This window comes from Excalfactoria chinensis, chromosome 12 (assembly GCF_039878825.1).
Source record: "Excalfactoria chinensis isolate bCotChi1 chromosome 12, bCotChi1.hap2, whole genome shotgun sequence".
NCBI classification, from domain to species: domain Eukaryota; kingdom Metazoa; phylum Chordata; class Aves; order Galliformes; family Phasianidae; genus Excalfactoria; species Excalfactoria chinensis.
The window spans coordinates 12,892,101-12,919,602 of record NC_092836.1 but is presented as its reverse complement, the minus strand read 5'-3'; the positions used below and the strand labels follow the sequence as shown (position 1 = coordinate 12,919,602).

Here is a 27,502-nt window from a genome sequence, read left to right as displayed (position 1 = left end):
AGTGTCTATCATTGACATCTGCACTATAAACAGAGTATAATTTATAAGCAACTATATTTTTCTAAACTGTTTACAATCAGACGTGTGTAATCAATGTCCATTAGTAAAAGCTATTAAAGGAAGTAATCAAGCTATAAATCTCTTATAATTTCAAACATGTGGGAAGGATTGTGCCCTGCACAGAGAGGGAACAGGCAGCCCCACACAGCTGGGTACTGCAGCTGCTCTGAACTTCCACTGATAAAAACTCTCAAGGACTGATCATAAACTTTTATGGCAAATTCCCTCTTCTAGAATTCAAAAGAAAATCTTTTTTTGTTGTTTAGACCTATTTTAGAAGACCAAACTAATGATCTTATGCCACTAGATTAGAAGCAATTCCTCAGCTATCACCCCCAGGCAGGACATTTTTCCCAGGTCCTCACTGAAGGGGGTAGCAAAAGATGAAGACCTAATCCTGAACTCTCCATTCCTCTCAACACTATACAAACACCAAACAACTACATGGCTACCTAAAAGGCTACAGATACAAATCGCTGCTGCCGTGGTATTCTCCAGATAAGGTATTTTTAAGTAACCCACTTCATAATTTGACTAAAAACAAAGGAGCAGACAAGCTGCACGCCAAGAGCTGGCGTCATCTTTACTCCCAATATCTGATGCATGGGGAGATCTCCTGTGTTCTGCTCTCCTCAACAGTCAGCGTTACTGGACTTCAAACAAAGCACCAAAAGCGCTCATAGGAACTCGTGGGTTGGACTCAGTTACTTTGAAAGATGTCTGAGAGGAGAATGGAAACTCATTGCTGCAACTCAGGTCCAGGGTCTATCTACAAGGAACACCTTCACCAAGGCTGAGTGCCGATATATCCATTATTACTTGCATTAGGCATTTTAACTGTCATAGTATATAGTCTAGAGTACGCCCATTAGTGTTATAAACATGACTGTTTAGAACAGCTACTGCTGGAAAAGACCTACAAGGATCATCCAGTCCAACTGCCTGACCACTGAGCTACCAAGAAGTTAAGTCATTCTGTTAAGGGTGTTATCCAAATGCCTTTGAGCAATGACAGGCAAGCACTGAGCATCAACCACTATGAACAAGGTATTAGTCATGTCTTCTTCTGCGGGTAACACAGCTGAATGCTCCAGTCCTGCCCTGATGTCGCAGCCTGACATTCCAGCCATTAATCGTTCCAGGGAAGTGTCAATCTCCGTCTGTTGACTTTAGAGGCAGCCTTGACAACCAACTTTGGTACAACCTCGTTTTTATATGATTAATAGTACTGAGATGAATCTCACCCTTACAGAGATCAGAAAGACAGCCAGAAACCAAAGGAATTTGTTTTGTGTGACATGTTTTAAGAAACGTTACTTTGGGAAATATTGTTTCAAACAGCTGCTTCAGATAACAGGTAAAGTGCAGTAACTGGGTGGCACCCAAAAGAGAAAGAAGGACCTACTCATACCTTGCAATGAAGCTGAAGGCTGCACCCTAACGAACCCTCACACCCTAACAAACATGCATCAGACCTTGCTGTTCATTTATATTTTGCATCACCAGAGATGCTTGTTAGAAGTGCAAACCTATTCAAGAAACTAAAGCAAAAAGAATAAGTTCAACTTCTCTCTGAGTTTTTTTAACAGAGAAATGATTGCACTTCATTAATTGCAATCTACTCTGCAATACGGTGACTGCAAGAGCTGTTACAGTCTCATTAAGCAAGTAAATTCCATTTCCAGGCAGATTTGAACCCAGCCCCCAGTGCTTTCAGCCCATTTGTATGTACAGCAGGGAGAGGTGTGTTGATTAAGAAAATCTGGACTTCAACAGCACAGCTACTGAATGCACTTCCACAGTACATTGTGCATATCTTGATTTATTCCTTCGTGTGACAGCTTAATTTTAGGCTTCCGGTGTTGTCTAGAATGCCCCAACAGTCTCTCAATAGCTCCTTTAATGCTGGAAGCCATTAATCTGTGTTTTGCAAGCCTTCCTTTGTCTCCAGCCTCAGGTCTCACTGCATTTTCATTACTTATTAAAAATAGCTGGCAGTATTGTCACATTAGTAGGATTACTCTAGTTTGAAAAGGAAATTAGGTCAGTTATTCTATTCACGCCCAATCTTCAACTCACATGTATTGTTTCAGTTCTCTTGCATCCTACAAAACGGTTGGCTTCCTGTGGAAAATAGAGGTATATGCAGCTGTCTGCTTCATCCCATGGTCAAACATAGAACAGTATGGTGGGGTAAGGGTTCATTAGGCTTACATGGAGCAGCCACTGCAAAGAAATGCACACAGCCAACCATCAGGTTACTAAACCTCCCTGACCAGAGGTCAAGGAAGACAGGAGTGACAGTGCCCCATCTGCGGCAGTAAGTCTTGACAGATACTGAAACAACAGGCACACGGCAAGCAAGAAGCAATTCCTCAGGCTCTCAGCAACAGGCGAGAGGCAGAGTACAAAGGCCCAGCAGCAGTAACCATCAACACAGGTGCTCACAAGATGAAAGATCGGTGGAAGAGATCTCCACTCACCCTCAGATTTCTGAGTCCTGCTTTGCTCTTGGCCCTTGATTGCATTCACTGCAGTTACTATGTAGAACAGGAGTTCAGAAATGCTAACTGTTCGTTTAGGCAGGGGAGTTGGCTGTGCATTCCCAGACAGTGCCCATTCCTGCCTTCAATCACACACAGCTCCCAGCAAGAACTCTGGCACTGAGCTCTTCAGTCTCTTCCTTCAACAAGAACTTCTATTCTGCCTTCCTCATGCCATGGAATCCTTTCCAGTAAAAGGACAAAATCGACCTCTAGATGACAGCACAGCGAAACAAGGCAGGGAAAGAATGATTCCTCTGCTGTTTCTCTGACTACTCTTCCTCTCCAAATCACAATCACACTAAAGCACTGAGGCAGCACAATTAACATGTAGGAAAACACAGGCAGCTGGCTGTCTGCATCTAGGATAAAGAACTGAAAGCCAGTAGTATATTTTTTCCTTCCCTCTCATCTTCAAGCTATTAAAGCTACAAAGCTTTATACTGTGGCTACAAAGCTACAAAGAGATTGCAATTTCTGCATGTTAGATCACACTCCAAAAAAGGAGAGCAGGACAAAAGCATGCTGTGCAGGGCTTTGCTTTCTCCAGCATAATGAGGTGCTACAACTCCATCTTTGGCTTCCTTAGTTTACATTTTACCTTTTCATGCTTACTCATATACAAAGATATTGCTGAGAAAGACAGAACCACCAGGAAGCCTGTGGTCACTCAGGGGACATTCATGATGCTGCAGAACCACCTCCACAAAAAGAAAGATACAGAAAAGCCTCAGAAATTGTTACCAACATCCTTGTGGTTCCTTACTGTGGTACTTTTTAGCTGATGATAGAAAGAAAACCTTTTATATTTGTAATGTATACATACACACACACACTAAGAGAATGCAGAGAACTACACAGCATTCAGACTTCCCCATTCCTTTGGGTTACCTTAACAGCAAAAGTGTCCACGTTAATCCACCAGCAGCCCCTATAGTCTCTCTGTTCTCTGTCACCTTCAGGCAGTGCTGTTATATACAGGCACACGAACACTGTTAGGGACGTCCCTGTGAATGTCACCAAGCTGGGACAGACAAAACTTTTAGATGAAGCTTTTGCTTTATTTCTCCTTGTTTTTTGTTGTTTTCTTTTTGTTTGCTTGCTTTGGTTTGGTTTCCAGGATTATCTGCACACAGGAGGCAACTGCACATTCCTCAGCTGTGAAGCAGAGCTGGATTCTGTAATAAGTTTGCTACTTCAATGTTTCTCAAAGAGAAACACATCAATTTTTAAAGAACTCAATGGCAGCAGCAGTAAGCAACACGTAAATCAAAATGCATTTCTCACCTGTACAGCACGCGGTGTGTCAGCAAGTACTTTTTGTCAGCTAACACCACAAAGCACAGCTAAGGAGCAGAAGCAAGTTCTGACAACCCTGTTGAGTTCACAGCAGTAAATGAAATAAGAGATGCCAACTGCAGAACAGACAACCTAACAACATACATCTGTGTTTGCCAGCATCTTTGTTTGCTTGTTTTTTTTTCTTGATTGCTCCAGGTCAAGCAGAGCGACATCTTCACTGAATAAGAAGCACTTATTTGGCATTGATAAATGTCAGTCCTTAGCTTTAAGGACTTCAAGAACCAGGGATAATGGCCAATAGGGACAACAACTCAAATTACTTCAATAACCCCACAACAAACTCCTGTTTTGTAGCACCATCCTAGCATTTTCCTTGTCAATAAGAACACACTGCAGACATACACTGTAAGCAATGAACGTGGGAAAGGGCACCCCACCCGGCCACTGACTGCATGGGCAGCCTTGCTGCATGTGGCAGGATGCTCAGCTGTTCCCCCACTCAGGCAAGGCATAACATATTTTGCAGAGTTCAGATATTCTTTACCTTGTAGCAAACATCGCTCTCAGGGAAGAAAAGGTAGCAGCATCTTCTTTCAAAGCCTTCAGCTCATTACGCAGCTTCATCATTGTCTCCGTAACCATCGCTTTCTCATTTTCATACTTGCTTTTTAAGTTGGCAAGGGCTACCTCTGCAGTCTACCATTCACCGAGAAGAACAGAAACGTAGCAGTTAATGGAACACTTCACCAAGCAGTCAGCTAAGAGACTTCTAATCGCTATTCACATCATTAAACATTTACTTAGTAATGGGATGTTAAACTTCTGACAGATTAAATGAAATTTCATCTCTCAGCACTGGAAACAGATGGGACATAGGGGAGTCCAACTCCCACCAACATGCAGCAGCATCTAGGAAGTTATGGAGCGTACATTTAGTAAAGCCTAGCTGTTACTGCTGAAATAAAAGTAGGCCTTACATAACTCAACACAAAGAACAAAAGTGTCCAGCATGTCTGTATTTACACCTGTTCATCCATAACTTGCACTTAGAGCAAGTTATCAGGAAGAAAAGCTCCACTGAGTTTAAGAAACAGCAGTATGTCCCCTAAGATCAATTCTCCTGTATTCATGACCTGAGACTATAACCATCACATCTGTAAGAGCCACTGACCTGTTTGTTGGCCTTGAGCACAGTTCTCAGAGTTGCTATCTGCTCTCTCTTGGTGCTCAGCAAGGACTTCAACTTCAGGATCTCTTCCATGAGTGCCTCCTTGTCTTTGTCCACCACTGGCCCAAGTTCTTGAGTGGCAACACGCTGCCTGGACAACTCTGTTGTTCTGTCCACAGCAGCTTGCAGGTGCTTGATCTGATCACGGATTATAGCTATCAAGTTGTAAATGTTCATCGGTTCCTTCCGAGGATCTGACACAGGAGATGGCAGAGATGACACTGGAGATGGGCTGCTGTCACCGCTTCCATTCTCTGCCTTTCCTAGATCGATGGTTAACAGCCCTTTAGAGAGAAGAATAGGAGACCTCCTTCCCTTGGCCTCTGGACTACTGCGTCCTCCTTTGCCTTCCTTGTAGTAATCCAGCATCACTCTGTTTGGAGTTTCATTGTTGCACATGCAGACGTGGTGGTACAAATTAGCCAGCTCCTCGCTAAAGGTGACTAGTTCATCTTGGGCCACACTGAGACTGCCCTGTGTTTCTCCAGCAACATCACTGACTTTCTTCAGCTCCTTTTCCAGTCTGGCCACTTGCTCTCTATCATGCCTACTGGATTTTTCTAACGAAGCAATCTTTTCCGTGAGAGCTTGGCTCTCGGTCTCATATCTGCTCTTATCTTCCTCATACTTTGACTCACATTCTTTGTATTTGGCCTTAAGATTTTTAAGTTCTTCTTTTAGGTCAGTAATCTCTGCCACAGCCACTTTGTATTTGCACTCCAGAATCTCCGGTCCATTGATATCGACTTCATAATAATCTCCATCTTCATGGCTGTCTCGGTCCTTCTCGTTGTCCAGGGCAGACTGACGCTCCTTGCTGACCTGGAGCTTCTTCATTGCGTTCAGATTCTCAGTAAGTCTACCAACTTTCTCATGTTGCTCTGAGAGGGCCCCCCGTGTGTTTTCCAGCTGTTTCTGAGATTCCTGTAGCGTCGTTAACAAATTCACCTTTTCTCTTTCCATCTGAAAGGCAGAACAGAGACAACCACGTAAAGGAAACTATTTCATTTAAGTGGCTTTGTTATAAGAGACAGCAACTTAGGCCGAGATCCACATGGTTACAGAAACCTGCACATTATTGAAAAGGCTATTTCATGTACTCAAAGAAAAAAACCCAAAAGCAAAAAGAAAACAACAACAAGGAATTATTCCAAGCCGTGTTTCTCCCCAGATATCTTATTTGCATTCTAAAATGGGCATTTTCTTTATAAAAATATCCTCTCGGCTATCCATTTGTTAACAAAGCTATTAAGTTTCTTGCTACAAGTGACACAGCGGAAATAGCACATACTGCATTCTAACATCCCTCCAGAAAAATAAGTAACCAAATTTAGCTGCTTTGAATAATAATAATAAAACAATCCAAATGAACCCTAGCATTTATTACTAAGTACAGTTGTTTAGAGAACATGTTTACCTGCACAAGCTGTTGTTTCAGCTTCTGGATTTCAGAGATGTTTAATTCACTGAGAAGATCTGAAACCAGACTTGGGGCTGGGGGGAAGCCTTCATTTTTCTTGGGGGTGGATGTGTTGTTCTTGCCACTGCTGTGTTTGCTGAGGCAGTTTTGTTCAAATCCATTCATGATTTCATCATTATTGGGCTCTGTGGCTTCATCGCTGAACTTCAGACCATCCAAGGAGATGTTCAGGTGACTGTTGTACATGGAGTCGTTGATGTTCATATAGTGAGACAGCTCCTTACGAAGGTTGTTCTTCTGTTCTCTCTCCGTCTTCAGCGTCTCCAAGGCCTCTTCGAGCTGACGTTCAGAGATCTCCTTCAGCCGGATGGCATCTTCCAGCTGGCTGTTGAGAAATTCTGTTTCCTCCTCCAGTCTTTTGATTTCATGTTTCAGACCTTCAAACTCCACCTGACAAAACAAAAATAGGGGAAAAAAAAACCCTGCTAATGTAACTCCTTCCTTACCTTGAACAAAGAAAACGTGCTAAATTATACAACTACTTTTTGCTAGTTATAAAAGGAACTTCAGATGCCAATGTGCACCAACACACCATTTAAAAAACAGGATCCAATCTTACTAATTCAGCCTGGCAACTTAAGCCTGGGAAAACTTGATGGATCCTTCTAGTTATGCCAGTGGAGTTATTAAAGCTTAATAAAATTCATCAAGTAGGATAATGACAAGGTATAAAATGAAATAATGCACTGCCACGTAGAAAATTACCTCTAAGTTCTAAATATGCCCACTGAGCTCAAAGATTGCAGAATATTTTCAAAGGTTCCAGAATACCAGAAAGCAGTCAGTAATTACTAGCAACTGACAAGATAGCATCTGAGGTTAAGTTTGGCTCAACCCAGAGTCATGGCATTCCTGAATACCATCGTTTTAGAATGTGAACACAGAGCTGGGAACTTTCACCTGCTTCTTCTAAATGGATGAACGAGACAAAAATAGTAAAAATTAAAAGCAACCAGCTGCACAGACCAGAATTTACCAGGTCACCATCTCTCCTAGCCTGCATGGAGAGAATAACTGCTCCTTCATCCCTACCGCATGATGTCAAGGCACCCAGTCAGCTTAATTAGACCAAGTATATGCAGGTGAGAACAGGCACAACCTGGAACCTTCTTTTGGGCACAGTGAGGCCAAAGAGGTAAACACTGACAAAGGTTCAGATGGAAGTAAGTGAAGTACACTCAGCCCCACTTGGTAGAGCAGCCTTCAGTCAGAACACAGGAGGAGAACTAATAAAGAAACAAAAGCAAACCTAACAACTTGTACCAAGTGCTCGCTGCAAAAGACTGTATTAAAGCTACAGCTGACCTCAAAATCTTTTCATTACAGGAATATTATACCATTTTCCCAGCTAACATTGAATTTTGCTTAAGCAATTGGATGAACAGGGACCTGAAGCATAAAAATAGGAAGTGAATTGGGCCAAAGACTGTGTTTAATTTAATTATCTCCAGAAATGATAACTCAGGGAAATTCCTGAGTTGTTCCAAAAATGCAGTTTTCGTTTCCGAGATCAGGAAGATAGCCCAGCTGCGACTTCTCAGATAAGGCCTGATGGTGCAGAGTAACCGTATCCGCAGTTCACATTTAATGAAAGCAGCCAGAAGAGAAGAAGAACAGAACTGGTCAGGTAATGCGAGCACTAAGCAGCAATATAAATCTATGTTCAGAAATACATCCAGTTACGGACATGGTAGGGGAAAACGGATAGAAAGTATTGAAAGAAAAGTGCAGGAAAAAGACTGAACCAAGTAACAAAGCACAAATGGAAAAACTCTGCTTCCAACAAAGGGAAAGAAGGCCATGAAAGGACTTGGACCTCAAAATAAAGCAATACGGCCTCACAACTGTGCAGAAACACAATCAGAAAAGGCTTCAACACTTTTGGAACTTTTTGTACTGAAGTTTTTGAGTTTATAGTCTCAAAAATAATATACATATGGAAAAGAAGAGCCTGTTCAAACAAGGAGATGGAACCGTTCTGTGACACAGGAATTAACTAGTGCTATGAGAGCGATGCTCACTATTTTGAAGCACTTGCCTGATTTTGCTTCAGGACAGACACTTGTTTCTGGAGACAGATGTTTTCTTCTTCAAGCTCAGTGTAGTCTTGCAGCAAACGGGCTTCTCGGAATTTATATTCCTTAATATCATCTCGCAGGCGGGCCCTTTGGATCTCCACATTTTGATTGGCCTGGAAAAGCAAACCCCAAAGTGAGGGTGAGTTGGTCTGCCACAATAACATTTCCAGTGTTCATTTTTCCTTACGTGCACCAATCAGTTAGATTCTATTCAAACAAAAAACTCTTCCCCCAGTCAATGAAATAATGGAAAACCCAGTAACAGTAGCTAGATTCCGTTTTCTTACCTCTCTTACAAATTCTCACTCTTCCTTTGACTCAAAAGTTAACAAGCAAGCAGGTTAAATCAGCATTCATACCTATGTTGTCCCACTGACCATAAGCAACAGATGAAATCTTGTCAGATTGGAAGCCAATGCCTGCTTCCATCAATACTTAAACGAGAAGGGGTTTTCACAAGAGGAGATTCAGGTAACTCCAGACAATTCAATTATTTAGGTTACAGTCCACATAAATTCAGGTTCCTTTAGTTTTCTCTATATCATTAGAAACAAGAAAGTCAGCAATAGTACCCTCAATGGATAAATTAAAGTCCGGGTCCCCTTGTGAGTGTGCTGCAGGAATACACAAATAATAAAGCACAGGTATCAACTGGCACTGACAGATAACTTTAAGATAAAGGGAACATTTGTGGTGGAAGCATATGTCAGGACTTGAATCTGGCACGTTCTGAACACAACCTCAGAACTACCTGCAAAGACAAATTAATTTATAGTTGCCTCTCATGTCAGACAGACATTAGGCTATATAAACTTGCCTGCATATTTTTAACCAATGAAGAAAAGAGCACTGATCCCCAGCACACTGAGAAGCAAAAATAAACATTAATCACTGAAAGGAGACACTACAGAACAATAATGCAAGTGAAAGTCTGCCAAGTGTGCGTCACGTTTCTCTACTGATTCTCAACCACAGCAGTGCATAATCCAGGCAGTTTCTCCATACAGATGTTTTTTGCTTTGAGGTTAGAGAATGTTACTGCAAAACCAAGCCTTGGCTGAGACTCACTTTGTGACTCCACCTGGAAGCGCCCTGGCAGATTCGCTCAGCTTCTAGCCAAAAAAGAAAAGCTGGAGTCTAATGAAACCTGAACTGCACAGTCCAGGTTGAGAACCAACGCTGCAGTTATTTACCCCGTTAGACATTCCTGAAGTTTCCAAGTTTCTGTGAGCTGGTATTGGCTCTATCTTTGCACAAACTCAGAGCTACAGCAAACCACACCGTGGCAGCTGGAGGCTACAGACCGACACGAATTAATGCCCTGAATTCCTCTTTGAGAGCCGAGACCTCTCACCTTTGGCAGAAGGAGCCTCCAGCACGATAATCCCAACTGTTTAACTGTTAGCATTGCAAAAGGCCCTCGCATCAGTCCAAGTTTCACACAAATTAGGAGCTCTTCTCTGTAATTTTCCCCATTCCTGAGCAAGGCAAATTCAGTGGCAGACCTCCCACAGAGCTTCTCTCCCCAACCACCATTCAGGTTGCTTTGCTTCTGTTTGTCCGTGGATGACCTAATCTTTGCAGAGGTCAATGCCTGGAAAAATTATTGGAGCCATTCTTGTTTGGATAAAGAAGGGTTTCTGTCCAATCCTGTCTGTTTAATTCAGAGCAACACTAAGAGCTCATTATTTCATGTGAAAGTATTGTCGTGCTCTGTCTAGCACATGAAAAAAAAAAAAATCACTGTTTCAATGCATACAGGAAGGGCAGACTTAAAAATAGCCCCCTTGTTTCCTGAGCAGAGAAGGAAGATATAACCATGATTTATTGTGTGTTTAGCTCACTGTACCTTCACTCTGCTCTTAGCATTTTCTTGTCAGATAAATGTGCATGCTTGCAAGCTGCAAGGTTAAATCAGTGCAATGCTATTTCACATTATAGTGAAGATTTCTTTTTAAGCAGATTTTTATATTATCCATGCGCCAAACAGTATTCATGTATTTAAAGACAGGCACGTGTACACTGCACGTGTTCTCACAAGTGTTGTTTTACATTCTTCAAGTACACAGAAAAGGTGAGATGACCTAGAGATGAGTTTTAACCAGAACCTTACTGAGATTACAGCACTTTTTGTTGCTGTAGTGCCTTGGTGGATCCCCCCTTCCTCCTGTGCCCCAAACAACATTGGTTAGGAGAGAAGAGGCAGCTGGAAGACAAGGGCATGCCTGGCTAGGCTCTTGGATATACAAAAAAAATCACATCTCCACCCTAAGCAATGAATAGAGCATTTATAAAGCGCCACTATCACCCAGGTGCCTCTCAGGAATATCACTTTGGGAATAGGAATAAAAAAATCCTGAAGACCGAAGCACCCAAGAAGCTCAAAGCCCATCAGGACACCACTTGTCCCCCCAGTGCTCTCGCAGGAATTTGAACTATGAACAGAGGCTGCTGAGGCAGCTCTGCCTGGCCGCATATCTTAGAAGCATGACACAAACCTCCTAAATACAGACTGGGAACACGTGTGTTGGCTTTCTGGATTGTTCTGCAGCTCATGGTAAGAGAGCTAACAACAGATGGATGAACAGATAGACCTTCCCTCTTTTGAGGTTTGCTCACACTTGGGCCGGTTGTGCCAGCCTTATGTGTTAGGAGCTACTTTGGTGAGTGAATCTGACCTGATTCCAGACAGAATTTACTGTTTTTTGTTCCATTTGGGCTAGGAGGGAGGCTCTTGAAGAGCGCTGTCACACGAGACACGCTGGGTCTTTTTAAGCACAAACAGGCTGAACTTTATGAAAAGTATCCTGCAGGGAACAAAAATAATGAGTGTTAAGAAACAAGAGATGGAATAGGTGCAACTCGCAACACATTTACCTCCCATGGAAAGCAGGGAACTGAAGGACAGTAGCTGTCTGAGCACACCACTCTCTGAAGTGTTAATGGAAGACACACAGCTACGTTGAAACTCCAGTAGGAAAAACACACAAGTACCAAACTTGCCCTCTCATAACATCCCCGTGATGAAGCATCTTAGTATGGGCATGTCTGAGACTTTCCTTAGCCGTGATTAGCAGGGTGGTGCCCCAGCACTAATGCATTTAGCTCATGATTTATTCAATTTTTTGCAAACCATTAAACAAAGTTTTGTAAAGCTGTGACACTAAAGATGGGATTATTGCAACACCGAGGAAATACACTGCCAGGGAACTTCTTTTCTGCACAGTGTTAGAGAAATCTGAGATTAGTCTGTTACCACAGTGTATCCTGGGGCAGTTTGACTCTCGTAGAGCTACTCCGTCAGCACCCAGCCTTGCTGCAGCATGCTTGTCCTGCAACTTAGCACACAGTTTGCTACCAACCTGTTCAAAGCACCGCACACGCTCCAAGCCCTGACCAGCTGGGTAACAGGAGGGTTAATGCCTGCGGCTGGTGGCCCAGGGCACCTCAGATCTTGGCCCCAGCTCAGCATGGGAACCTGGCTGGAAAACACTGGCCCAAAGTTAATGATAGCATTATGAATGGTGCTGTGTAACATTATTATTACAGTCTCCCCCTTCCTGCACTGGACTGCTTGCTAAGAGCAGTTAAACTCCAGCTGCTTTTCAAATCTGAAATCTAAATGCTTGGCAGATTTCCATGTCCTTCACTGCCACAAAGAATGTGCTTAACCCTTTGGAGGCCAGCTAGCAGGCTGGGGAGCTGTCATCTCTACCCTGCAGAAGGGCCAGTGAGGCTTAGCTGGAAAGCAAGGACACCCAGAGCAGGCCCATAGCTCAACAGAGGAGCCATGGTGGTATGAAGAACTGGTGTGGAAGCCACTGTGCACTGACACAAGGCCCCTCACTGGGTCCTGAGGAATCTCTTATTCCTCAGCCAGTTCAAACGTGGCTTGGCATTTTCATAATCCACTTGTAGCTCAGTGATAACTCCTAAAGCTCGTCTCCTCAGTCAAGTTATTTCTGCTTTCAGATTGCTGCCTTCTGTTAATCATGATAACCAGTGGCCAAAACACTCCCTCTTCAATGGCACTGGAGGGCTGCTCCATGCTATGCTCTGTGCTCACATCTACAGCACACCAGTGCTAAGCTGGCCTCGTCAGAAACATCCACAGACCACATACTTTCAATAACCCAAAGCACAAGCTTCTCCTGCTAATTAAAGCCTTCCCTTCTCTGTTACAAGGTCTGTAGGAGGCTTGTTTATGCTCTTACTCATGACTCTTACTCTAGTATTAAAGGCCTGCTTTAGAGTTTCCATTAACTGTTCCCTACAGTGACACTCTGTTGGGCAGATTCATACCAGCACACTGCAGCATCATGCCAGAAAGTCCATGCACCTTCAGCACTGGATACCACAGATCTGTCAGACTTCAAACAATTCACAATTAAAATAACATTAACAAAATGTTGACGTTAATTCAGCTATCAAAAGACTGGAGGATCCCTACCGTCTTAATTTGGCCAATTCAATTTATATGTAAACGATGAGATAAAAGCTTTGGCTATATTTCTACTCCCGATGTTAGTGACCTACTTTCACAGTGCCACACCTCCTGGATGTGTGAAGTGCTTGCTTCATGCTACCTAATCCTACTGAGATACAATCACCTCAAAACCACTAGCTCAGAGCTCCATCGCTGCTTCAAACAGTTTTAATGAAGTAAATCCCAACGGAGTTATTAATCTAAATTAAGGATACCACTTTATAAGCAGCAAAGGTAACATGAAAGATTTTGCTCACGTGTGGATTACGGAAGCGGTGCTCCTTTATACAAAACACAGCCAAATAAAGGAAAATGTGGTAATATTATAGAATACCTATAGAGGCCTTAAGGACGTTGGGCAAAGTATATGGGTTAGCACTTGCTCTTGGAAGCAGCAGCCTTGCTCTTGCTCTCTGGGGCAGTCAGAAGCACTCAAGCATTCAGCAGCATTAGGGAGCTGTGCCACTGATGGATATGGTAAGCCTTGCACTGCAATTCTGGATAAGAGCATTTTCTTAACCCTTCTTTTTCCTGTGCAGCATTTGCTAACAGCACAGCCCCATCCGGCTTCGGTCACGGTCATCATCTATCTGGCCACAGGTTCATTCAGCATTCCCAGATCAAAGTGTTCAGGCACAAGGACTACACAAGGACTACAGGCAGAACATCTGGCACGAGAGGGACCAAATGAACGCAGAAGACAAGGAAGGATGACGTTGAGAGACATCAGCATACACATAACCTTCGCTGCTGCTGCATCACAGCCTGTGTTTTTGATTTCCAAGTGATGAACTGTGAGTTAGCAGCAGCAGGACACAGGCAGCTCAGATATTCTTTCAGCAGTCTTGTTTACCACTTAGCAGGGCAGACTTTAATAACATTCAGATGACTTAATACAATTACTTCGCATGTCTAAATTATGAAGTCTCCTCCCTTTTCCCAGTTGAACATCAGACGGTGTGTCACGGCTAGCTTGTATCTTACAGAAATAAACAGATGTGGGACACAGCAATTGGATCCTCAGCAAACAGTGACTAAATGCTGTTTCCAGAGATTACTTTCGCCCCTCTCAGATGTTATCTTACAGCTACAGGAGGAATCGAAAAGCCCAAAGCACCATCAGGCTGGCTGTTCTGAATGTATATAAGCCACAGCAGCCTCTCCCTTGCAGGGCACACTTTGGATGGACCAGTAGAATACAATATGCTGAAGTGTTATCCCTGTAATTGGCAAGATACTGTCTGGCCTATAACCAACTCACAAACTGTGCTCTGTGCCTGTTATATGGCCACAGACCTATAATCAACCTTTGACCACATAAGAGCGATACACTACCCTCTTTCTATTAAAAGGATTATTTTCCTAATAATTATTTTGATAAATCACACTCAAGCTACGTTGCATCAAATTCTACATGCAAACCATTAAGAGTCCCTTTATCACAAGGAAAGCACTGTTCTTTGACCCCATGCTAGTTTCTCCTCCCATGAGCACTTCTGTCCAAGTAGTGAAACTCAAATGGCTGAGATCAAACAGCTGTTAGAACAACCACCAGAAACATACAGTTGTAAGACACAAAAAGTGCACGCTTCCATTCTTCTTTACCAGAGTCTCTATTTAAAAGCAAAATACCATGACAGCAGAAGTGGTGGCATCCCACTCCTAGAAGCAGATGCCTGTGCTGACACCGCCAATTTTATTGCTAGTAACTCATAAACTGACAACAACAAATTCTGCTCCTGGAGCTACTGACCACATAACTGCAACGGTATGATCTTCCTTAGCTATTCTCAGAAAAACTAGATCCAAACCACTAATTTAACATGTTGAAATCAGTCATTTTTGTTTTCAGTTCCTGCAGCTGGGATAATGGAGAACCAAGGACACCTCTCCTGCTTCCAGAGCTAAGCTACCCCACACATAGAAGCAGCTTGGATTTCAGCTGAGACTTCTCAGTAGCTGGTAGTTGAATTCAGTATTTTCCCTTCAGACTTGGCTACATCAGAAACAGCTCAGATCAGCACGAGTCTGACACACAGAGGGCAGGCAGCTTTGAGACAAGGCCATTGCTAACTGCCCCGTGTTTCTCTTGCTTTCATCTTACAGATGGGGAGCTGGGAGGTACGTGTGATGCGTCACCACCCTCAACTTATTTTACCTACAAAAAGGTCAAGAAGGCATACCGGTAAAGTACATCCAAACTAAACTTGAAAACCAAAACACAGGCTGAAAAAGGAACAGATACATTTGTCAGGACAGCAGGAATACAGCATGCTATTTATAATACTGCAGGCACATTCCCTGGTCAGTGCTTTGTGCTTCTGCCTAACCCACATTCTCTCACAAGCCATGTTCTTAAAACCATCTGTATGTGACTAGAAAATAAATCCAGACTCAATTCATCAGCTGCAAAACTACCAGATTAAACCAAGGATGTTTTTCAACCCAAGCATACTACAGTACAGTCCTGAGGTGCAGAGTAATAAGAGCTCTTTCCTTTCTGTTGAAAAAAGCCAATCTGTCCCAAACAAATCTTGCTTGGAAATACTGCCAAAGGCCACCTACTTTAATGGAAGCAGTGCCAAGCACATGCAAAACAAAGCAACCTCCCTGCTTCTGCACCTTAAAATCATGCCACCATCAAACCCCAGCGGAAATTTTCACTCTCTGTGGAAAAAAAGAACAAGCTTCTTTAATTAATGTTTTGTAAAGCAACTTCAAGCCATTGTTTCACTGATTAGAGCACTTCCAGCTACTCCTTTAATTGTGCTTATTGATTTTTGATCTGTTAGGAGATTACAGCTGTGTACACCAGACATTTTTCCTCCACTACTGCCAGCCTGAAGCCTGGGGTAAACCCAAGGTCATAACAAAGGTCATGAGGAGCCACAACAACAGAGAAGGGTTCAGCCTATTACTGCAGTGCTGATGGGCACTGGAGCAATTTAATTTCAATACAACAATGAAGAGATCCTCAGCAAGCCTGCTACCAGGTTAATTCCCAAACAATAGACTACGCTGGAATCTCAACTGCCAATTGAAACTGAAAAGCATATCTGCACAGTCACGTAGTGTCAGAAGAACAAGAACCTATGTTAACGTTTCTTTAAAACCTGAAATTGGAAGATATGCAGCACTCAAATGGAGCCCTCCAGCTCCTGATTTTCAGCATCAACTCATTTCCGAGTCTCTAGGCAGCAGCCATTACAGCAAGAGAAACGCTGCTGTTAACATCCTTCTGCTGAATATATCAGTGCTCAACAACAATAGCAGTCATGAGCAGATGCCTCCTTGAATACGTGCAAAGAACATCAACTGGATTTCCACAATTCCTCTTCTTGAGAATGGATTTTGATTGTTTCAAATGGGTACCAAATGTCACACAACTATTTTTTTTTTCTAAAACCTCTGAATTCTCATAATTATTTTTTAATAAAAGAGGAAGCTGTCAGTCTAAAAATCAACATGGATGAAAATCAAAAGAGAACAGCTAAAAACTAAAACTCACAGGTGGGAAATCAGCTCTGCAAGAGAGACAGTCCCATGTGCATGGCAGGGCCACAGAACTGCACTGTGTATCCTTCAGTTTGACACACATTTTCTTATTATTAATCAGGAAAACACAGCATGTAATGCAAGAAAATGAAAGACAAGTACATTTCTTCAATGCCTATTTCAGAGAAATACTTTGTTTTATATCCTTGAAGGAATAAAACCCTACATACATTACTGAGAACTTGTATTTTTTTTTAAGGTGCTATTTAGCACAATGAGATTACTTGTCACATCAGCTATTTTTCATAACTAATGCAGACAAACACACAAAAAATGTATTTCCCTCTTTAGTTTACATAATCACAGCACCTTTTGCTTCCCTGGGAAAGAACTGCTCATTTGTTTTTCATCTTCTGCAAATACTTGGGCATGGCTGCCTCATGATTAAACAACCAAATCAGTCAGCTATGAAATCTTTTTTGGTGCCACTGACATACAGGAAGCATGAAAGATCCAGAAGGCCTGGCAATTAGCAATTGCTCAGAAGCAATTACTCCTTCCAGTGACTTTTCCAGGCCACAGGATCTGCTGAGCTAGCTAATAACAGCAGTAGAACTTATCATCTGTAACCACCCTGCTGACCTGTCTCAACAGATCATGCACCAGGAAGTGTCAAAACCACTTGTGTCTGCTCCAGCAATTCCAGGTGTACCACATGTTACTCAAAAGCCACTCACTCTTTTGAGAGGACCTGAAAGGCACAACAGTATCCCAAACATGCCTCCAAATGATCCAAGGCAACATCTGCTTTCATACCACACCATCACTACTGATGGCATCAACTCAAGAGGAGCTGCTGCCCTGGCTCATTTCACCATCTCCCTTTGCCACTGTGAAAGACTAAAGAGTTTTTTTTCTGCAAAACTTAACTGTTACTCCTGTGGAGTTCAGCATCACATTATGCTTCCACATCCTTCTAAGTTAAGTGGAAAACCAATGGACAGAAGCAGCTATGCCCCAAATATTTTTCTACAAGAAATTCTGTATGGAGGGCTGGGCAGAAAAAGTACACGCCAAGTTTCTCTGTGTCAGGCCTACACAGGCTTCTCTATTTTCTAAGGCAGCAGCTCTCTGACTGAGGGTACCAGCATGCAGAATGCACAGTACTACAGTGGTTGGGACACAGAGCCACATTACTGTCAAATGACCTGGAACACAATCCAGAGCTTCTTGCAGAAGAACAAGGAGTCATCTGAATGAGGCAAAGGGACCTTGTACCAGCTCAGAACTGCTGTGGCTGTGACAGGCTGGTTCAGTGGACAGCACCAGAAATCTGGATTTACCATATTGTTGAATTAATGGCTTTGGTTGAAATTGATGCCCCTGCTGAAATCTCAGGGCAGGCAATCCATTTTGTCAATGTGAAGCAGGTAGTGACCAACCCAACAATCCTCTTCATTTTCCTTACAATGCATGAAAAAACACAACCACAGTACCAACCGTGGCACGCATTTTTCACCTTCACTTACCTCTTTCAGTTCCTGTGCAACAGAATTAAGGCGTTCGTTTTCAGACTGGGTATTGGCAAGGACATTTCTGAGCTGCTTCAGTTCTGTCTGTAGCTCCATAACCTTCTTCATGTAGTACTCTTCCTTGGTAGCTGATTCCTGAATCAAGGTCTCCTCTCTGCTCTCTCCATCTGCTGCTACTTTCTTGTGATTGGTATGGGCCTGCCCAAAAGCCTAGGACAGTAAGAAAAATCTTCTGTTAGTAAAACTAGAACTTGCATAAATAGCTTCCTTTTTAAATAGCTGGAACTATTTACCCCATGTTTCTCTCATATAAGACAATGCAACTTCTTCCCCCTACGCTCTCCTCTTCTAGGATTAGACACTTAAAATGCCTAACACAGAGCTCTGGAAAGTAACACGCAGCACCCAAACAATGGTTTTTGATGCACAGGATTTTCACTTCAGTAAATCATCACAAAAACTCTTGTAGGAGGGAACAACCACCTTTAGAGTTAATGGCTTTCAGCAAGACCACTGCTGAGGCGACCAAAAACTTCCATGTGTGTGTATTCCATATAGTTGGGTCAGAGTCATTTCTATGAAGAAAGCCAGTTTCTTTCCTCAGGCAGGGAGCACATCTACCCTTTCTGATGCAGCTACAGCAAGGAAACCTACCACCATCCTCAGTTGCTCACCACTGGAGATGACCACCCCCTCAAACCTGCTAACACATTGGTTTCAGTCAGAAGTGAGCCAGGCTAGCAGACTGCTGCGTAACCAGGTTAAGCTCACCTGGGTCAGCCTGGATGAAGTAGGTCAGCATGTGCTCACCCCGCCAGCTCTGCTCACTGCACTCAGAGCTTTTATCCCTAGCAGTGTGCCAGCGAAGGGACTCAGAGGTGGGTCCCTATCCCCAAGAGGCATACAGAGCCTTCAGGCATCACAGCATCTTTCAGGATGTCCATACAGGAGGTCTTCATGGCCACCATTAACACTGGGCATTAAGCCAGGTCAAGGACAGATCGGCATCTCCTAAAACTCCTTGTTAGTCACGTATTATGTTTTCAGTTAATCATATTTTGCTAGCTGTTCAGAAATACACTGTCAACACACCTAAAAAATCTGCTTTGAACAGAAGCAGATTTCAGCACTTCATTACTTCCGTGTATTAGACCAGACGCATTAATGGTAATTACTGCACAGTCCAAAGCTGAAACAGATGATCAACTATGCTGGCTCAGCCTATGGTTAGAGATACCTATATACTGCTCCTATCAGGTAGAATTTTATTTCAGGTAAGCAAATCAGAGTAACAAGAGACAAATACCCACCGAAGAAATTGTATAGTCAGATTCACTGAGATGACCCAAGGGAAATTAAAAAGCGTCACATTTCAGACAGAAAGTAAAGCACCATCTGTGCAAGTCCTTGTCAAATGAGTTTCAGCAAAGCAGCTTAAAAGCCTAATACCTAAGATCCCCATAAATGTTAAAGGGATAGCAGAAACATACAAGCTCCTCTTCAAACACGCTATCATTTTTCCATAAAGAATTAATGTGCGTTTTCTATGGGCAAGCACTTATTTCAAACCTATGAGATGGAGAAAGGGACTCTGGGCATCCATTTGCCCGATGAAATGGCATCATTTTCTTGTGGGTAGAGTGCCACAGCAGAGCACAGTGCAGGTTCAGGGTGCTCCAGGTACATCTGATCAGCCAGACGGCACAGACGGAGCATGATTCAATCAAGTAACTTTGCAATTCCTCTAGAGGAGACAAATTCTTGAGAATAATGACTAATTTACAACTCTGGATGCAGATGCTAAGCCTTGGGTCTCTCCAACAGATGAAGAGGATTTCGTCATTACACGGAAGCCACTGCTGCCAGTGACTATTTAAACACAGAAACTGGCATAGCAGATGAGATTTTTATTTAATCCAATATCCTGTCTCCTATAAAGGCTCATGCCAGATGCTTCAGAGAAAGGTGCAAGAAACCCCATAAGCTCACAGAGTTGGAGATTGTCTTAAGCCTTGAAGCAGAAGGTTTAATGGAAGTTTGATATAACTATTAACATTCAGTTATGTTTGTAAAACATTTTTATGCACTGTTGGTTCCTCACATCCTACAGCAGTAAGCTCTGTATATTAAATCATACTCTAACAAGACATTGTCTAACTTGTCATTGCCCAATTTGTCATGTTGCAGTAAAAGAGAACATCTTTTTGTATTGGGACCTGAGGGTATGTTGTTCTTCTACGATGCTTCCATCTATTCCCCAATGAAGCCGAGATGAAGTTCGGTGAGCTATCATAACTTTTTTATTTAAGAGGTTTTCCATGCTGGTTGGTCTCCCATTTTAGAAAGTGCCTTTTATTATGGCTTGTCCTGAATGGCAAAACTACCTGAACCAAACGGGAACTGCCAGTGCCAACTTGATTTGACCAACTGCAGAAATATGCCCAGCCAGTGACCGCTGTGGCAGTGCTGCAATGTATGAGACAGATAAATACCCAATTCAGGCAAAAGGCACAAGGATCACCCCTGCCAAAGGATATCAGTACTCTCTGTGGGCCGCTGTTATTCCTGCACAAGGTAGCTGTCATGCAGGAAGCCTGTACTGTCACGTTGCACAAGTTAGCAGACACCTTTGTTACAGCTGTGGCCAGCAGCCTGGAACAACTCTATCTGAGTATATTTATAACGGAACAACTCCAAACCACCACCCTCTTAACCATGCTTCATTATCTCTCCTGTATGTACTTCCAAACAACCCAACACATTCATTTTACCAGCCATTTTCATTATTGTAACAGCCTGGGCGGAACAGGAAATTTAACCTTAACATAATTGTCCAAAATTACAGGGCAATGCAATTACCTCCCATGGCTACAGTCCCGGTCTGTTTAAAAATCAAGCCATTAAAAGGCAAACTGACTTAACTGATATGCATGAAGCCTATAAACCTTCACATACCCAGAGGTCCTACATCTGCCCAGCTCCTTTCGCTTTGTTTTATGATGACAGAAAACAAAGAAATACAGTTCATGTCTCTTTACCAGACTTTTTTAAGCCCTCTCCTACCAGGGAGAAATACCCCTCACTTCACAACCACACCTTACTTGTGCCATTGCTTTTTGGCAGTACAGACATTTGTCAGCAACTGTTTTGAAGGATGAAGTACAGGAGGAGTATCATTTCATAGAAAACCTCTACTGAACTCCTGGAGAACTCGCTAAGAATTGCAGCCATTGCCATTGAGCCAGACTGATGCGTGAGTTTCAGAAAAACAAGATGAAGCATCCCATCACTTTCATTGTTCTGCTGCTCTCTTTCATACATGTTTTAATAAAAAGCACTAAAAAAAAAGTTTTGTTGCTTAAAATACATTAAATATATGCAAGAAATCACAGGTAATGGTGGTGAGATTCAGAACTGCACTGCTTTGTTTGCAGCTCAGATCTGCTAGCCCAGTGCTCTGCTGCACTGCAGACCTGCACCAGAAGTCCATTAAATTCAGCTAGAGTATGCTTCTGTACTTTCTGAGGCTTCCTGAACTACCTCAGTGAAAAGAAGATATCCACTGACTACCTGGAGCCTGGCTAGTTTAGCGTACCAAATCTGAGAGCCAGAGCAAACCCACCATCACCTGAAATCCACTACTGAGTTCTGCTAAGAAGTACTGCCCCCAGAAGTCAGATGAGTTCTGGCACTGCACACAGAATGCCCTGGGTTGGAAGGGACCTCCAAGATCAAGAACCTCCAACCCCTCCATCTCAGGCAAGGCCACCAACCTCTCCATTTAATACTAGACCAGCCTGCCCAGGACCCCTTCCAACCTGGCCTTGAACACCTCCAGGGATGGGGTTTCCACAGCTTTTCTGGACAGCCTGTTCCAGCACCAACTGCACAGTGACTGTTCCAGACATTGGATGCATCTATACGCAGCCTCTGGAGGCCCTGCACTTCATCTGTACCCATCTTCATCTAGTACACAAGTCCAGGCACATGCTGAACAAGTATGGGAAAAAAAAAGCCTCCGAGCTGCTTAAAACAGATGTACTGCCAAGGGAAGAGTCACTGAAAAACCCCTGGAGATGTTACAGAGGAACAAACAGCAGAAGCAAAATCTCCCTCAGTGAAAGTGATGGGGAGTTTCCTGCATCTAAGTGAGCACTCAAGAAGACTGAATAAACAACAGAGATATCACAGTGAAGGAGGTTTGTGAGATAAACTACACATATCATCACTGGTGTACTGGAGTACGCTGAAACACTGCCAAGATAAAAAAAGAAAAAGAAAGAACTTTTAAAATCAATGGTTTGAAGGATTAAGAAAAAAGGAGGAAAACATTAATGGGGCTCAAGGCTCCGTCATACAAATCAGCATCTGGACAGTATGTGTCATCCCTGTAACACGTGCAATTTGACTTCTTCAGACAAAGAAGTCTTTCTTCACATTTCTAACAAGCCAAAGAACTTGAATAAACAATTAAATGCACAATGCAGAAAATATATTCAGCTAATATAGTTTTTCAGTCTGGAACACAAGTCAAAATGACTTTTTTTTTTTAAAGAAAAATTTACCTTTTTCTTTGGCCAGAACGTCACATCCTTTGATGACTGGGACATAATTAACAAAAGGGAAAATGGACATATTCAAAACATCAAAAACATGGCTCAGAACTTCAAAGAGATGCAAGTACTTGTTGAACCAGTCCATATGTAGCCTGGAGCCAAGTGCAGTGCCTTGGCTATCATTCTGAGACAGCAATAGCGAGCTCACCAATACCTCTTCATACACAGCATGTTGAATGACCTTTCATTCCCTATTAAAACTGCCTGCTGTTCCATCACAACTCCAAAGCAGGCACACAGCTTATTCTTTGAATATGTGGTTCTCAGTCTACAAAGAACTCCTCACAATGTAGCATAAGAAACTCCACATGTAACAGTGAATTGCTTTTTACGCTTTTGAACAAATGCTAGACAGAGATATTTTCATCCTCTAAGTAGTTTTAACACTGTGCCCAAGCTACATCAGTCCTGAGAGGGAGCTGGAGACATCTCATCTCCTCTTGGGCACATGAAGACAGGAGCTCATGAGAGGAAGCTCTCAGTTTTCACCATACTGCAGTACTGTAAGACTAACAACTGTCATCCAGCTCATCTATCTGCCTACCCATCACAGTCCTGGTTAGAACCTTGAAGCCTTGACTACAGGGACATCTTGCTGCTGAAGTAAATACAAGTTATATTTTTAAGCCTTTTTGGAATAGACCAAGTTTCACCCCAGGCCTTTACTGAGAGCCACACCTTTTTATGCTGACTTACAGTACAACTGCAATGGGAGCAGGACCACCCAACGCACACAGCCCAGGCACCCCATGAGGATGGGTCAGGTGCTGCCTGTTTCATTGCTGGTTTTCAGAAGAAAAAAAAACACAAAACCCAAGCCATTTCATCATTCACACCATCCAGCACCTGCAAGCTCCAGCTCGCTTCAGAGATGACAAAACTCTTTGAAAATGCTATTATTGCAGTTTTCAAAATTACACACTTTAGAGACTTAATTTCCCCCACCACAGAGCACATAAATCCAGAGGTGCCCAACCTCGCTTTGTTCCCACAACTCCTCAGTACAAACCTTCTTCTTTGTTCTGTTGGTTATTTCACTGTCTGGAGGGATCAGATTGTTTTACTCATATAAAGACAGAGCCAGGACTGCTGACACAGCTGTGTGCTCTCTGGTTATCACAGGTTTTCAGCCTATATTAATGTTCGGTATATAAACTTCAGGTAAGATCCATAGCATACAAATCATAACTCTCCTGCAGACACTGCCTGCTTTTGATACTGAATTTTGAAGATGGTCAGAGGGCACAGAATCTGGTCACCAAGGTGCAAATACCAACAAGATACTGGCCAGAAACATCCTGGGCTAACCAGGGGACAGATCTGATTCACTGGGGCAATGCTTTCTTAGACAGAAGGAACAGATGAACTTTCACAGCTCTCACACCACATACTGCACAGCTAGATGTGAGAAATACTTTAATCAAACACATACCATTCTATAACAGTGCTGTGATGACAGATGCAGCAGAAAGGGCACTGTCTGCATGGCAATCTCCTGCTCTGTTCCCTCTCCTCTAACTTTGGGCTTTGGAGGACTTTCACCTGTATGGCACAGCTCTGCCTTCAGAAGCGCAGACCACAGCAGTTCTGAAGAGTCGTGCATAAACCCATTTGCAATTTGAGTTCCAGTCTGGCTCACAAATTCATTCTGAAGAGCATTTCTCATCAGGAAAGTTGGTCAGGTCACAAACAAGCTAGAATTTCATTTGCAAGCACTTTGCAAATAGCACCAAGTAATACTGGTGTTTGCCTCCCCCAAACTGGAAATCCCGTGTTTTCAAGTTCTGCTCCTAGAAGTTTCATTTTAATTATCAATATCTATCTCATCAACATTAAACTAATCAGGATGTGTTAATATGCATCAGAAGAATAATTAGCACTAAAAGCCACTCCAATTTTTGTTCCATGTTTCTGCACTGTCAGCTTCTGGATTTAATTGCAAAATCTTAGCGCCAATTCAGCATATAATTTTTCTTCTAATCAGATTCAGAATAAAAGATGCTTTTATTTATAATATACTGCACATCTTTTGTAATAACAAATTCATTATAACCGTAATGATCTGAATGATAGCAGAGTGTAAAAACAGCACCCTAAAGAGGTTTAAGCGTCTTTGCAAGTAGCAAGTGGAATAGAAGAAGTTACACTCCTCCGGTGCAATGCATTCACATATTTTCATTTTAGATTTTCATATATGCATTCTTCAGTTAATAGACCAGCACTAGACCAACAGCTTCACGACAGTGTCCTCTAATGAAGGTGCCAGACATGTAACATGCCAAATTCCACGATGACACAAGTGCTTTTGTGTGCTCCCATCCCACAAACACAGCATGCTGGGAGTACAACCTGCAGCCAAGCAGCAGGCTCCTGATCCTTCTGCCCACTAGGTCAGCAGGCAGCCCTTGGCATCACCAGACACACAGCAGATTTAGCAAGGTGCAGCAGGGAGAAATGCAAAGTGCCTGAGAAGATCTCAGTGCTCTCTCTCAAAGATTAGAGGGACATTCCATAGATGATTTAGAGGGTTTTCTTTTTTTTAAATGTTAAAAACAGACCAAAGCCTATATTTAGAATACCCTGCTTTGGTGCACTGCTGCTAGGATGAAAAGCATTGATGACAAAAGCCTAATTTAGCCTGTCAGCTTAGTTAAGCCAGATACTTGCAGTGTTCTGAGGGCTAAATCAACAGTTAAGCAGCAAATCTGCTGCACTGGACACAGCTGGGAAGGGGCTGTATAGCAACCTCATCACCCTCAATATATATTCTATTGATACGATCCACAAAATAAATGAACAAATAAATAAATAAGTTTGGGGGGTAAAACAAGCTCATAAAGGCAGTGAAAATCATTCAGAGCAATTTAGGACACACTCCATTGGAAACCATCAGTATTTGACTTCCTTTGTTCAAACATAAACACTCTTCTGTGATTCAGTGCAGGATCCCTCCAAGGTGTGAATCAAGGGGTCTAAGCATGCCAAAGGAATTACTCAAGCAGAGTTTGGCTTCAGGTGTGGAAACTGCTGAAGCAGCTAAGATACACTTCCAAAGTGAATTCATGTGAAAAGGTGTTACCGTGACATCCCCTGAGTCAGGAGATTTAGACATGCTCACAAGACCCAGCACGAGGAGTATCAGCAGCATTAGTTCCTCCTGACAGCCCTCCTTGCCCTCCCTACCCTCCTGTTGCAGATGGAAGCTCAGGCGTGGCAGGGAGCTGCTCCCAGCCCATCCTTGTGGCAAGACCTGCAGCCTCAGCACCGAGTCAGCCCAGGAATTCCTCTCACCCATTTCAGTATAACCCTCCTGGTTCCTCATTCAGCAATAAGGACCAGAACTCACAAGCAAACAACAGAATGGTACAATCAGGTCCGCCTTAATGAGTAAAGGCAAAAATTACACAGCAAGAGCTGGAAGAAGCAAAGAAGGCCCGGTATTTTCATAGAATGTGCATTCCCAGTTACAGAAATCACAGCTGACAGCTACCTGGAGAAACAAACAAAAAGAAAAACCACAGTGTGGGACTATGGCAAAAAACAGTGTGATAATTGCTGGGGGGGGGGGGGGAAAAGCAAGGAAGGAAAACAGAACCAGGCTGTTATGACAGGAAAGAAGTGTAAGAGTTAGATACCTTAGGCCTAGAACATTATCACTGAGGTAACAATAGGCAGACAGCAGACAAACCAGGCATAATTGCCCATGCAAGCACTGCTGCACTCAGGAGGCTTCATCGCAAACGTAGGACCGCATGTGACCTGCCTTGCACCAAACAGATCTGCCTGCAAATGGGTCAGGCTGTCATGCATAATTCATAGTAGCTTCCCCATGACTTGTTTAGAATAAACCAGACACTGCTAGGCATGCTAATAGGAAGCATTAAAAATGGTCACCGATTAGTGGCTCTGTGTCTTTCTATATGTTACTTTTACCAAAGGGCTGCAATAGATTGTATTCAGAGCTACACTGAAATGTAAGTAATGAAACACATTTATCAGAAAAAGCTTTTGGATTTCATACAAAGCAAGAGACATCAGGAGTGTTAAGTGTCTCTGACACAGCAGAGGGAAAAAATAACCACGGCTCATATTAACAAATCCATGCTGGACTTCGGTTCGATTTCCTGAGTGAAGAGCTGCATGGCCAACATTTGGATGAGACTGCAGAAGGATCTCCATTTAGTATGTACATGTAACACCAGGTAATTCACACCACATCTCAGACTGCTGCGGCTCTTTGAAGATGACAGGGCAAGAGAAGTGACAGGCAATTTACTTCAACTTCCTATCTTGTACATAACATTTTTATGCTCTTTTCATATCCTGGAAATCCTCCTTTCACACAAAGGAATGAGTGCCACAGCCGATTTTTCATGAAGGAACCAGACACAAAGAGGTTAAAGAGCATACCCAAGGTTAGACATCAGTCAGCATGAGGGAAGGCATAAAAGTCAGCCCACCTCCTGGTCACACAGGATCACTCTGCTAGAACATCCCAACACTGACAAATTATTCCAACTGCCATACCTTATCACACAGTGTTATCTAAATATCCGGCCAGGCTTGGTCACCGCATCACTGAGCATAGCACAGCACTCAGAAAGAGGTGATATATAAGGTACCTGTGATGAAGTACCAAACAGCACTGCATGAAAGGGAATAAAAACACTTCAAGAAGATCT

General features: G+C 42.8%; 1 protein-coding gene across 2 annotated transcripts in view; it reads right to left on the bottom strand.

Annotated features, from left to right (window-relative positions):
* The window catches only part of BICD2 (BICD cargo adaptor 2), a 64,026-nt gene that overhangs the window by 8,811 nt on the left and 27,713 nt on the right, over window positions 1-27,502 (bottom strand). For both annotated transcript variants that reach the window (XM_072347040.1, XM_072347039.1), the window contains exons 2-6: window positions 18,202-18,414; window positions 8,652-8,804; window positions 6,551-7,003; window positions 5,077-6,096; window positions 4,450-4,601 (exon numbers count right to left, since the gene is read on the bottom strand). In XM_072347040.1, coding sequence (XP_072203141.1) covers window positions 4,450-4,601; window positions 5,077-6,096; window positions 6,551-7,003; window positions 8,652-8,804; window positions 18,202-18,414 — 1,991 coding nt within the window. The remainder of the gene's footprint in view (window positions 1-4,449; window positions 4,602-5,076; window positions 6,097-6,550; window positions 7,004-8,651; window positions 8,805-18,201; window positions 18,415-27,502) is intronic.